Here is a 12,694-nt window from a genome sequence, read left to right as displayed (position 1 = left end):
CCCGGAAATCCCTTTTGCCGGGACCCTTGTTACATGACGTTGTATCAGCCCGCCGGTGTCAAAACTGTAAGGAAATTCTTGGTATCGTAATATAACATCTAACATGGCCATGCTAAGGAAACCATAGGCTAGTCGCACAGCTGTAACAACTCCAACGCTGTAAGGACCGTCTAATGCAAATATGAGAAAACGTCGAATCATAGCAAACTGGGTCCTCCAACTCCTCCAAGCCATACACATAATCGAAACGCCGCGCAGCAAGACATAACTTCAAACTATGAGATTGACAATCTTCTCTCTGCACTTCTCCATCGCCCTTTGGCCCAGAGGAAGCATTCTGTGAAGACCATATACCACCCTGTCACCATCCAGAAAGATAGAATGACACCCAGTCCACCCATGAGTCGTGCGTCGACAATACCCCGTGTCATTGTCTCGCGAATAGCATCGTTCATCATAAGCCACCCGTAGATTGGGATAAGGGGCTCCTGGGACTTGAGACGCGATGAGAGTCGGTTTGTTGGGCCATCCCGCTCACGCTTCCATTCCGAGATGGTGTCCGACATGCGCCAGGCAACCTTGTTGTTAATCTTGTCCCATGTCATCTCGCATGCGTACGATCTTGCGGCCTGGCCCATCTGGGCACGAAGGTTATGGTCTAGACCAAGTTTCATAGCCTTTGCTACGAAACCATCGAGGTCGTCTGGAGAAATGAGGAACCCGTTTCCTCCTTGCTGGACAATGTCAGACGGACCACCTTCATCACGAGCGATGACTGGAACCCCACTGGCCATGGACTCCAAAACGACAAGGCCGAAGGTTTCTGTAACCGAACAATGGAGAAAAACATCACCGCTGGCATAGGCGGTGGCGAGATCTTCCCCAACCTTAAACCCGGCGAAGACAACCTTGCCCTTCTCTCTCAGAGGATCAAAAAGCTCCTGTACTTCCTTCTCAACATCGGGGTTGCGGTTACCGCCGACGATGTAAAGTTTGAAGTTGAGTCCTCGAGCATCAAGCTCCTTTGCAGCCTTCGCCAGGAAATCGAAGCCTTTCTCGCCAGCGATTCGGGAGACTGTCACGAAAATGATCTCGCCGTTAGGTGCCAACTGTTTTCGCAGGTCCTCGCTTCTCATCCGGGGGTTGAATAACTCAGTGTTGACACCCCGTGTTAGAACCTCTAGCTTATCTGCTGGCACCTTCTGGCCCACCAAATATCGTTTCACGAAACTCGAAGGGTAGAATATAGTCTTGATCGAGGAGTGACTGAATAGATAACTCTGGACAGCTGCGAACGCAAAGACCGCAACGTGGCTCAGCGGCGCCGGAAATAAGATGGAACAATAGCCAGCAAGATCGGTCTGGAAATTGCAGATGACGGGTAATTGCTTCTCCTTGGGTTGTTGTCGTAGTTGAAGCATGACTTGGAAACCCAGACTCGCAGGCGACGCAAGGTAGATCAGATCGGGAGGAGCATCAACGCCAAATGTTCTTGAGTACAGAGTCGAATTGCGTACCGGGTATACGATAGAGAGCTCGGGATTGAATGGGAGAGGATATCCAGTGACTCTGACTTCGGGCTGCTTATCTGCAGGGGACATGGTTGGTGATGGCGGCGGCGTAAAGGTATTGTGCTCTGTATGGTTGTGTGGCGCAACCACTGCGACCTGAGCTCCATGTGCCCTTAGATGGTTAACAAGCATCAAAGTCGTGCGACTGACACCATTGACAGGCCCAAATGACTCGGTGCAGAGGAGGATTCGCTTCCCTTTCAGGGTATCAGGAAACTTGGAGACGTCATGGCTGGGATAGCGCGATAGGGGAGCGGGCAGAGCTTCAGCAATCATGTTGACTTGCAGCAAAGTGCTTTAGATGGAAGTTGTCGTGAAGACATGCTGCGAAGCAGAAAAGAGGCGGAATGCGACTCTTTTCTCTTTCAAAATGCCCGTAGTCACAAACCAGCATTAGAAGAAATGCCTCGCACGTGGACAGAAACAGGGCCACAAGAGCGAGACAATACATCTTTAGAAGCACATGAGGCGCAAATTTTGGTATGAGCGAGGCTGAATACAAGCCAGAGTAAACACCACGAGGAGGGGCTGTTGGACGCAGTTCGTCGATCTAAAGGGACCAGTCTGGTGGGGGAGGGGCAAATGGAGGGGTCGATCTTGATCAGACACCATGGTATGAACGAGAATATAGCATTGTATTGATGAATATGGTGGCTGTCTTTGTTGTTAGGAATTATTGAGAAACTCCCTGGTGGCCGTGCGACAGGATCGAGGACAGACTTGTCTTGATCATCACAGGAAGTTCAAACGCATCAAAAGACCCTTCTTCAGACTTGTATGTCCTGTCATGCAATCACTTGATTCCAGGATCGAAGGAACAACTGCCGGTCTTGTGCCAGAATTTCCGGTAACAATGGCTCAGCCTGGGCGATATGTGATGGCCTTTCAGGTTGGTCCCTGACATGAACCATTCGCTGAGATCTGTGTCGTTGAAGATCCCCTGCTGAAGGCGTATGGTGGACGAATCAGAGGCCTCGCCGATATCACATTGTCCCAAGACGTTCAATCCGCCAATCATTGAGAGATCGCGAATAGCCATGGCAATTCTAGCCCCCGTGCCCAAACAGATCTGGGCCATTGGCGGCGGATTTTGCCATACCAGACAACAATGGTTTTTGGATCGCGACTTGTGACAGATCCATCTCAGCTTGAATGAAGATAAAAGTGTCAGTAGTGAAAATTGATCATTCCATGAAAGACATCGGGAATAGACGGAGCGCCTCCAGTGATCTCGACTCGCCAACCATGGGTTAAGCGGGAGCTATCGGCATAGGTAAATTAGTGGCGCCATTGCAAGTTGAATGGGCCTTTTAGGCAAAAGCAGAGAGAGATGACCAGCAATTTTCAATCAAACTTATCAGAGTTGGCGGTTGGTTTGCTAAGAGAAAGAGATTAGATGGAGATTCCAGTAGGTCCAGATCTCAAAGGAAACATGGTAGGAGACCCAGCACGTGCAACATCACGTGGGCACATTATTCTTCCTTTTTAACAACCACCTGACTGTGTACTGGAATGAGGAATAGAGTTGTCCGATCTTCTGAAGAACTAAAAAAGAACCATCTGTCTGGTTGCAAGTGTCCAACTGTGTCGCAAATGTGGTCGCATCCAATATGTTTGCGTGGATATATCTGGAACGACGCATAATTGAGGCTTCCAATATGGAGACAACTTGACAAGGGCATGTCAGAAAATCGCGCCTCTGCCTTGATATACCTTGAACTGTTCTCTATAATCCAAGCGAAGTGGAAATCATTAACGGCGATACCCCTCTCGCGAAGATCTGAATAGAGTCGCTTCGCGGTAATAAACATCTGATGGTCTGGTGTTTAGGAACCCGCCGATATGCCTAGCGAGCTCGAATGTTGATGGAATCGACGGGCCGATCCACTGCCATGACCAGAATCCTCAAATACCCATCAACAAGGGCATTGAGCTTCTGTGGACACATGAACTGTCCGTCTTGCTGCTACAGACACGGCTCACAGCCTCCGTTGAAGACCCCATTATCTTCCCGTCTTGGCTCATGAATCCCATGCGAGCTCATGACGCAGAGGTCCCCTGGCATCATGACACCCATCAATAGTCGCTGCTAGAGCCGAATAGAGTGGGAATGGGATTAATTAGTTACAAGGGTCTGGGTTATTAGCTTGGTGGGATGCCCACCCGGTGACAATTGGAGGCTCAAGATATGCACCAAGAGATGAAAGATATCTTGCTGACCGATCAACTAACACGAAGTCAAGTGCTTATGCTCAATGATTCTGAGTCGGGATTTCGTAAATCCTCTTGGTAACGGTTCAGTCATCGGCTGCTGGCATCCCAGCCTTCAAAAGTGGTCAATGATGGATTATTGGCTGCCAAATTAGCGCTCAGCCGCAATATAATCTTTTTGGGTCAGTGCAGAGAAGCTGGGCTGGCTGGATACTAGCCTTTCATGATACATGAGTGATGAGAATCTATACGTATATCTGTGAAGAACAACTAATTAACTCTTGGCATCACCTAAGACCAATCTCTTCATGGGTTATTGTCCGTCTTGATTATTTTCCCCTTGTATGACTCCTGAGAAAGGAAGCTGGCTAGAATTTTGACGAGTCAAATAGGAACCATGTGATTATGAGCATTGCAATAATCAATCCGTGTCGTAGCCGCGCCGATCACGATGATTTGTTTCAGAATAGACTGACAGTTATCGCCAAGCTCAAATTAAACGTCACCTCGTCCAACATCCGACAGACTATTCGAATGAGATTCCAGAAAAGTAATCCGAGAGCTTGCGAAGCATCGCAAGTATGTGTGGCTTGATTCTATTCCTGTCAGACTGTCAGTGCTAATGTCAGCATTTACATATACTGCGGCGGAGTCGGCCGAGTAAGCACAGTGTTTTTCTTCTTTCTGATTCGATAAGACTCCGTTTTTTGTTAGCAGAATGACGGGCATCACAAAGTGTTCAGTCAGCTACCCCTGAGGCGCTATACTCCATGCCCCATCGGCCGAGCCGGCATCGGGTGAAATGAGACGAATCGATATTACGGCGTCTCACTCTTTCTGGTTGTTGGCCGCCATCATGGATTATTAGTTGTCTTGGTATGGAAGTTTGTGAGGGCCCCAAGGTGCCTGCTAATCGAGATACTGTCTAAGGCAAGTACCCATGGAGTTGGGTTTTGCTTCTCAAGCGTGCTAGTCTATAGGCAATACTTTAATGTCTTGGACAATTCCCTCCATGATATCAGAAAAAAGACATGTAGGTTGTTTGCCTTCACCGTCTTGTTCCTATTTCCGGTAGTCGCCTCATTATCACCTTTTGCATGCCATGCCATTGCCGGGGGTTGTGGCTACGTATCCGTTGTAACGAGTCGTTGCAACAGAGAATTAACCCCTGTCTATCAGTTGGTCGAAATCTCGGCAACCTCAACGAGTTGACTTGATCTTCAAATCATGTCAGCCTCGCAGGAATGAAGAGATCCAGTATCAGAGCACATCCATCAGGAGATGCACGGAGGGCGCATTCCGCCGAAAATTCTGCACCTCGTGTTCTGCTTTCACGAGCACACCAAGTTCTTTTTAAAGTCGGTCAGCTTCATGAGGCTGAGGCGATGTAACTTAGCCTAGATCAACTTGTTCGTCCTGATGGCGATTGGGATTGTTACGATGACAGCATCGCCCGTGCACCCTGACATCGTGAATCGACGGCGGGAATGGATCGTTTCTGTAAGAAACAGTCTGGTCTGGTCTGGTCTCTTCCCGTCCCCAGCAAAATACTGCAGGGCATACAGTAGCGAAGAGCCCATGTTCCGTTTGATGGCTTGGGTGATATGAGGAACAGTGCGTTGGACAGTGCATAACCGGGATGTGGACCCTTGCTTTTGTACCCGTTCTTCCTTGTCAGAGCAATTGGTGGATTGCTTGCTTTTAGACTATGTTCGTTAGATTCTGATAATATTGGCTGTTAGTCTAATTAGAGATAGGGACGGTGTCCACCTCGAGATAACCTCATGTCATTTGAGTTTGATGATCTGAGACTAGGCAGAGAATTTATTCCGATCTATAGCTCGTATGCATAATTCCTCCAGAATAAACTCACCGACAAGCGTTAACCAACAGTCACCAATCCTCAATTTATAAGCTTAGCCGTGCAAGGCATGTGGGGGTTGTATTGGAGGGACCTGGTTTGCGTGGGAGTGGAGGGGCTTGCGCAGCCTTGTAACGCACCGTGCCTTATCTGATGGATACTGTACAGTGCTATTGGATCATTTCTCGATCCAATTCCAGGGCCCCTCGAGCTCCCAAAAGTACCTTTTTCAGCGGGCTGCAGTGGCCACGGTACCTGCATCCAGAATCCCCCTCCGTGAGAAGGTGTCTGTGTGCCTGGAATCCCTGAAAATCCAATGAACGAATCCCTGCCCCTCCAAGAATCGACACCACACAGCACACCTGCCGCTCCCTTGAAAAGTTGGCGGCGGGCGGGCGGGCAGAACGAGATACATGTACCTGTTGTAGTAGGTAAGGACTGTGGAAAAGAACTAATGGGAATCATCTCACCGCCTTAATTTCTCGTGCCAAAAAGTTGCTCCCCAATCGCTGCGTGGCTTCAGCGGCTGCCCCTCCACCGGCCTTTGCCTTTGCCTTGGGTAGTCTCCCTCCATCCTTCTCCAGTCTCCTCCAGAGCCCAGAGGGGAAGTAGTGCCCCCTTTTTCCCATTAGCTCACCTTAACTGCAACGTTGAAGTGGGAATATCTTTTCTAGCCTACCTTGCCTTTGCTTCCACCTCCTTTATAAACCTCCCCATTCCCTCCCATCTCTCTCCAAACCCTTACACTCGCTAGCATACTACGTGTGTCGATTCGTGACCTCGTTTGCGCGCATCGTTTCTACAGATTGTCCTTTGCCTTGTCTGTAATATCTTATACCGCCTCTAATCATCATGTCTTCAAACGGTACTCAGGAGGCCCCCATTGAGGTCCGCCGCATCTGCTGTGTTGGTGCTGGTTACGTTGGTAAGTTTCAGAAACCTTTTCCAATCGACTCCCCACGAGAGAGCGAAAAGCTGGTGTATCGGATTTGCGAGAGTTGTGACAAGGCGCTCGATATCATGACTGCGCGCTTATCAACCCCTCGATATGCTATACACCGCTCCAATAACGCAATTGAGTTCCAACAAACTAACAAACTTCACACAGGTGGCCCTACCGCTGCTGTCGTCGCTTTCCAGAACCCGAACATTCAGGTTACTGTCGTCGACCGAGATACCACCCGCATTCGCCGTTGGAACTCCCGCCACCCCCCTATCTACGAACCCGGTCTGCACGATATCGTCCGAATTGCCCGTGATGGTGGCCGACCTACCAAGATCTCCAATGAGCCTACCACTGATAGTGAGGGTTCCTCTGCCGAGGACGGCGAGATCGCCGTTGCTGAGCGCAAGCCCAACCTGTTCTTCTCCACCGACATTGCCAAGCACATTAGCGAGGCCGATATTGTCCTGGTTGCCGTTAACACTCCCACCAAGTACCGTGGTGTTGGTGCCGGCAGCGCCACTGATATGACCGCTTTCGAGGCTGTCACCGGCGTCGTTGCTCAGTACGCCCGCGAGGGTGCCATCATTGTCGAGAAGTCGACTGTTCCTTGCCGAACTGCCCAGCTTGTCGCTGATACTGTAAGTACATGGTCAATGTTGCAACAGAGAAGCGGTCAAATGCTAACAATGTGATTCTAGCTTAACATGCACCGCCCTGGTGTCCATTTCGAGATTCTCTCCAACCCCGAGTTCTTGGCTGCCGGTACCGCCGTCAACGATCTTCTCTACCCTGACCGTATCCTGATCGGTTCTGCTCCTACCCCCTCCGGTAAGCGAGCTGCCGAGGCTCTCGTCAAGGTTTACAACGCCTGGATTCCTCGCGAGCGCATTCTGACCACCAACGTCTGGTCTTCCGAGCTCGCTAAGCTTGTTGCCAACTCTATGCTGGCTCAGCGTATCTCCTCCATCAACTCCATCTCCGCCGTTTGCGAGCAGACTGGCGCTGATGTCGATGAGGTTGCCCGTGCTGTCGGTGTTGACCCCCGTATTGGTAACAAGTTCTTGATGGCTGGTATTGGTTTCGGTGGCAGTTGCTTCAAGAAGGATGTTCTCAACCTCGTCTACCTTGCTGAGACCATGGGTCTTCCCGAGGTCGCTGAGTACTGGCGCCAGGTTGTCAAGATGAACGAGTATGCCCGTGACCGTTTCTCCAACCGTGTCATCAAGTGCCTCAACAACACCCTCGTTGGCAAGAAGGTTACCATTCTTGGCTTTGCTTTCAAGAAGAACACCTCCGATACCCGTGAGGCTCCCGCTCTTGAGATGATCAAGACCCTTCTTGAGGAGCGCCCCCGTGAGGTGGCTGTCTTCGATCCCTGCTGTAACCCTCTGGTTATCAAGGCTGAGATCAAGGAGCTCCTCGGACCCCTCGCTGAGGGACACAACATCACTGTCCACGGCAATGCCTACGATGCTTGCGAGTCCAGTACCGCCATCATCATTGCTACTGAGTTCGACGAGTTCCGCAACCAGCCTCCTCCCCCTCCCGCCCCTACACCTGCCGTCCAATCCAAGACCATTGGCCGCAAGCCCAACCCCAAGGCCGACCCTCGTCCTTTCGAGAGCGCCACCCCCAGTGCCAACGAGCTCCTCGCTCTCCACAAGCACCTTGTCCAACGTGCTGATGTCCAGTCCCATGACCCTCTGGACCGCTTCAACGTCGAGCCCAGCTGTGAAGACGACTGCCCTGACTGCATCCAGGAGCGTGAGAGCAAGGACAGTGGCTTCGCCACAGGAATGGGAAGCTCTGAGGAGTACAAGCCCAAGGAGCGTGTTGACTGGGTCCGCATTTCTGAGAGCATGGCCAAGCCCCGCTGGGTCTTTGATGGCCGTGGTGTCATCGATTCTCGAGAGATGGTCAAGCTTGGCGTTCGCGTCGAGAGTGTTGGTCGCCAGCACCGCTTCTAAATGTCTCACCTGATTTTGAGACAGACACAATTTTTTCGACGGCCGACTTTTAGATTTCTTGATTGTATGAATTCGTCGACTGTTGGCTAAGATTATACCGTTTTTAATAAGCATGAAATGACATATGGACGTGGTTGATGATACACGCCGAGATACATTGGAAGGACAGGGCGGATGCACGGCGTGAACAGGTGAAGAGGTTTACTGGACATAGATTTAGATTCGAAGATGTTAAAAATGCGATGCGAGAGCAATGTTTCCGTTACCTGCTGTCTGCTGTCGTCTACCTTGATTTATTTATGGCCCTCCGACCCATAGTAGCCGTTTGGCGATGAACAGTTTACCCCATGTCCATCAATTAAGCTTAAGATCGGAGGCTAGGTACGTACTAATTCATTTCATAGCGGTTCGGCTATCACGATCCCTATCTATCATGGTGTTCGTGTCAGTCAATTTGTTTCATGACTAATCCACCATGATCCTGTCCTGAGACGAAGCTTCAACCACCGTGTTTCAGCCGATTGACCAGGCGTCTCAGCTCTGAACCTCTAGTGTAACAAGCTATTACCGGAATACTACTTGTTTCCCAAGCCCAGCCGTCATGTTCCCTGCATGAACGTTCTCGATCTCGCTCCACGTAGCATCGTGCCCTGCACTTGATACAGACTACTACTCTCCTTTGGGTACGCGTTTCACCATGCATCGAGGAGTACCGTCGCCGTGGTTCGCCTCCTCGTGCGTGCTTCTCGTCTCGAGACATTTGTCGTCTTTGTCTTCCTGTTGAACGGGTGACATCTTCGTCTCGCTACCATACGCTCTTTAACCATATTGGTATCACTTTTGTGTTATCCCGGGGCTGTGCCTCTATATTCTTTCGCTTATTATTCAATTGCTGCAGGCGGCTCATCCTGTCTTGTCTTCGAGGCCTAAACGTACGGGCCACCATCGTCGACTCGCCATCACGTACGTACCTTGGACACAATCGAGGCAGCTATTCGTCGAGATGAGATTGTCATGGGCCAGACAGGCCGCAATTACAGGCCTCGTCGCAGTCGCCATGGCAGACGTCCTGCCGCCGGACGACATTCCACTCATGTGCGTGACGATCTGTGGCCCAATAGTCGAGTTGACAGCAAAATGTGATGTTCACCACCATCGCCTCGCGAAGCGACAGCCAAACCCCGAGTGGGTTCCAAAGTTGGCCGTGGAACCGCTCGAGGATGACGGACCGCACAAGAGAAGCTTTTCTATCATCAGAGCTGCACCGACGTCATTTCCTCCACAGTTCGAGCCTCAAGAGAGCACGACATCGTCAACGTCAACGTCGACTACCAAGTCTACGCCGGCGTCAATGAAATGGGTTGCGGACGACACCAGTGCGGAGGAGCAGACAATGACGATGAGACGTACCTCGATGAGTTCATCGTTTGTCAGCTCGGCGGTAACTCAACCTACCAAGTCTCTTCAGGGTGATTCTGGTACAGCGAGCATGACGAGTTGGGGAGCTAGTTTGCAGACACAGTCATTAGTTCCAGAGGATGATCCGGAGAGGGAATGTGTATGCAACAATAAGAGCTTTGATGTGGCCAAGATCGCAGCGCTATGTCAAGACTGCATCGTCGTTGATGGACACAAGCAAAACAGTGAGTCTCTATGCTCAAACTCATTAATCGGCTGCTAACGAAACAGACCTGGATATTATCATGCGGTCATGCGGGTTTAAGCCACTTACTTACACTCCTGACCAGGACAAAGCGGCGGATAACGTTCGGGTCGAGGCGACGCGGCCGACTGCCATGGGTGCGAAGCAAGACTCAACGAACGCTGGTGCTGGATTAGAGTCTGGTGGTAATTGGGTTATTATTTTCACTTCATTGTTAGGAATCGCCTTGGCGGTATGAGTTGCGTTCGATTTCAACACTTTAGATATGTAGATCATAGCGCTTGCGACAAGCTTTCCTTTCTCACTTATTATATCCAATTTTAGATAAAACACTCGTTGAACGAAGATATCCTTGTCTAATACTATCGTCTACTGTTTTTTGCGGTTTCCAAACTATTATGTTCCTTCAGTGATGACGTGTGACGATTGTATACCATAGCGAGTGCTAAGCGTGAAGCAGAAGGAATCAAAAGTGTACAATTAGGTATTCTATGTCTATAATGGTTTCTTCTATATGCAACCCAATGCCCAATATTAACAGTTCATATAACAAACATTAGGTACGTGGTACAAAACATCTCCAGAATCATGAGCTGTCGAAGCCCACTATGCATGCACCCTCTCGTGTTCAAACCACCATGGCAGCCATAGCCGAGGCGACGAGTAGACCCTACCATAACGTCAGTACAACTTGAAATGACACAAAGGTTTAATATCTTACCATTCCCCATGTACCAGGCCACAAGCAAGAGGCACCACTATCGGTGTCCTCGATTCGAGCGACCAACTTATCTCCAACACCACCGAGACTCTCTTCGAAGTCTTTGAAGTTTTTCGCGTCCCAGTCGGCACCGTCTTCTCCTGGCACAGCGTCGCTACCAGGGAAGGCGATATACAATACATCATCTTCATCGTGGCCATTGTCGCCGTTCATGTCATCGCCGAAGCAAGCCGTTGCAAGGGAGATGGAGGCCTCTCCGACCATTGCTTCATCACCATCATCGCCATTCTCGTCGCCCCAGATGCCGTAAAACTAACAAAGTCAACAATAGTTCGGCATTCAAAGAAAAAGCAATGTTTTACCATTTTGTCGCCGCATACAACAGCCATCACACTCAATGGCTTGATGCCGTGCTTTTGCGCATCAAAAGTTGGCCAGTTCTTCTTCGTACCCACGTTTCCGAACACCACGTAAGGATGGATATTGGCATCTAGGTCCTTCTGATCCGTGCCATACGACTTGAGCTGGTCTTGAAAAGACGTGACAGATTGTGTGTCGCCTGATGAGCCACAGCGTCCATCATCTGCAGAGCTGCCCTGGACTCCATCGCAGTCGATGTCCATGTTGACGAGCTTGCCTTTGGTGCCCTGTAGATATATCACATTGTAATCTTTGAGATGATCGCCGCAGTAGACGTATGCTGCTACTGATTAGTCGCGGTTGCAACGCGGATCTTGGAAGGCTTACAGCCGTCGTCGCCGTCGGCGCTGTGGAATCCTTCTGCGAGAGTATCATTGCAAGAGCCTTGTTTTATGATGCTCTCTTTGAAAACTTTGATGTTATCGGGGACATCGCGACAGGAAACTAGAGTGGCGATCGATGCGAAAAGGAGAAATCGAAGGGAACCCATGTCGTTGAATCTGCGACCGAAATGAAGTAGCGAGCGTGGGGAAAAGGCCGATCAATTCAATCGCGATAGTTTATCTTTATGTTTAAATGTCTAAATATTCCCCTTAAAACTTGGGGCGAGAGTGGTTTTATTCAACAGCCCATTTTTTGCTTGCATGCAGTGATCCTCGTCCAATTTACTCGGAACCAAAAGTTCTCCTTACAGAGTTGCAAGCTGACGGCTTGGGTTCCCTCCAAGGGGTGCAATTGTTCCCCGCCAAGACGGGTCGATCTGGTCTAGAACGGAATAATTTATTAGCATTAAGCATACTTATAACCTTTGGAGCACCGGCTGTTGTTTTTGCTTCTATTAGAGCGAGATCTTGCAGATTGGGATATTAGTCCGCCTAGTTAAGATCCATATTGGTAAGGCTCTCGTTCTACTGTGTCACTGCATTTTAACGAGCCCAGTAATGATTGACGCGAGGGACAGATTAGGCAAATGAAGCTAGAGATGTGATTTGCTGGGGTTATTCTTGTGAAGTTACATATGAGACAGGGTTACCCTATGTTTTCTCACCTGAACCAACACATTCAGGTATACAATAGAAACCCACAATCGAACGAGTCAGGCCATCAATTGATGTACTTTTCTTTGTTGTTTCTGTGGCCTCAAAATGTATAGGTGCTAGTAAGTTGATTGCCGTCTATCATACCGGGCTTTAATCACGAATAGTTGTGTGATAATCTTCACATCTAAAGAGCACCATGAATCGCAACGGAATATCATTGATGTGTAATTGACGAACATGGACTTCCAAGGCCAGTGTTTTTGGATTCAGTCACGTTTTACTGCCCTTTTCTTT

The 12,694-nt window shown here is 49.6% G+C and overlaps 4 protein-coding genes across 5 annotated transcripts; 2 read left to right on the top strand and 2 right to left on the bottom strand.

Moving 5' to 3' along the window:
* Window positions 1-32: 32 nt before the first annotated feature.
* Window positions 33-3,373, bottom strand: FOIG_04280 (uncharacterized protein). The gene has a single exon (XM_031202438.1). The coding sequence runs from the start codon at window positions 1,845-1,847 to the stop codon at window positions 276-278; it is 1,572 nt and encodes a 523-aa protein (XP_031067885.1). The 5' UTR covers window positions 1,848-3,373; the 3' UTR covers window positions 33-275.
* A 2,344-nt stretch (window positions 3,374-5,717) lies between these two features.
* On the top strand, window positions 5,718-8,937 carry FOIG_04279 (UDPglucose 6-dehydrogenase). Of its 2 annotated transcripts, XM_031202437.1 has the most exons (3): window positions 5,718-6,568; window positions 6,752-7,227; window positions 7,288-8,937. In XM_031202437.1, the coding sequence occupies exons 1-3, from the start codon at window positions 6,496-6,498 to the stop codon at window positions 8,554-8,556; spliced, it is 1,818 nt and encodes a 605-aa protein (XP_031067884.1). In that variant the 5' UTR covers window positions 5,718-6,495; the 3' UTR covers window positions 8,557-8,937. The 2 variants fall into 2 exon arrangements, with proteins under 2 accessions (XP_031067884.1, XP_031067883.1); XM_031202436.1 differs by having other exon boundaries at window positions 6,132-7,227; window positions 7,288-8,821.
* A 67-nt stretch (window positions 8,938-9,004) lies between these two features.
* On the top strand, window positions 9,005-10,603 carry FOIG_04278 (uncharacterized protein). The gene is made up of 2 exons (XM_031202435.1): window positions 9,005-10,199; window positions 10,246-10,603. The coding sequence occupies exons 1-2, from the start codon at window positions 9,560-9,562 to the stop codon at window positions 10,455-10,457; spliced, it is 852 nt and encodes a 283-aa protein (XP_031067882.1). The 5' UTR covers window positions 9,005-9,559; the 3' UTR covers window positions 10,458-10,603.
* Window positions 10,604-10,669: 66 nt separating this feature from the next.
* FOIG_04277 (uncharacterized protein) lies at window positions 10,670-12,042 on the bottom strand. Its single transcript, XM_031202434.1, has 4 exons — window positions 11,688-12,042; window positions 11,303-11,640; window positions 10,941-11,252; window positions 10,670-10,889 (listed from the first exon to the last, which is right to left on the bottom strand). Exons 1-4 carry the CDS (start codon window positions 11,848-11,850, stop codon window positions 10,848-10,850), a joined length of 855 nt encoding a protein of 284 aa, XP_031067881.1. The 5' UTR covers window positions 11,851-12,042; the 3' UTR covers window positions 10,670-10,847.
* Window positions 12,043-12,694: the final 652 nt, after the last annotated feature.

This window comes from Fusarium odoratissimum, assembly GCF_000260195.1.
Source record: "Fusarium odoratissimum NRRL 54006 unplaced genomic scaffold supercont1.5, whole genome shotgun sequence".
NCBI lineage: Eukaryota > Fungi > Ascomycota > Sordariomycetes > Hypocreales > Nectriaceae > Fusarium > Fusarium odoratissimum.
The sequence above is the reverse complement of the archived record's forward strand: the minus strand, read 5'-3'. Positions and strand labels throughout refer to the sequence as shown.

Excerpts from the sequence above, each read along its gene's own strand:
- FOIG_04277 (XM_031202434.1), bottom strand. The coding sequence starts at position 11,850 with ATGGGTTCCCTTCGATTTCTCCTTTTCGCATCGATCGCCACTCTAGTT. Across the intron at positions 11,641-11,687 it reads CGCCGACGGCGACGACGGCT|CATACGTCTACTGCGGCGAT; the intron begins GTAAGCCTTCCA and ends AATCAGTAGCAG. Across the intron at positions 11,253-11,302 it reads TTGTATGCGGCGACAAAATG|TTTTACGGCATCTGGGGCGA; the intron begins GTAAAACATTGC and ends TGACTTTGTTAG.
- FOIG_04280 (XM_031202438.1), bottom strand. The coding sequence starts at position 1,847 with ATGATTGCTGAAGCTCTGCCCGCTCCCCTATCGCGCTATCCCAGCCAT.
- FOIG_04278 (XM_031202435.1), top strand. The coding sequence starts at position 9,560 with ATGAGATTGTCATGGGCCAGACAGGCCGCAATTACAGGCCTCGTCGCA. Across the intron at positions 10,200-10,245 it reads TGATGGACACAAGCAAAACA|ACCTGGATATTATCATGCGG; the intron begins GTGAGTCTCTAT and ends CTAACGAAACAG.
- FOIG_04279 (XM_031202436.1), top strand. The coding sequence starts at position 6,496 with ATGTCTTCAAACGGTACTCAGGAGGCCCCCATTGAGGTCCGCCGCATC. Across the intron at positions 7,228-7,287 it reads CCCAGCTTGTCGCTGATACT|CTTAACATGCACCGCCCTGG; the intron begins GTAAGTACATGG and ends ATGTGATTCTAG.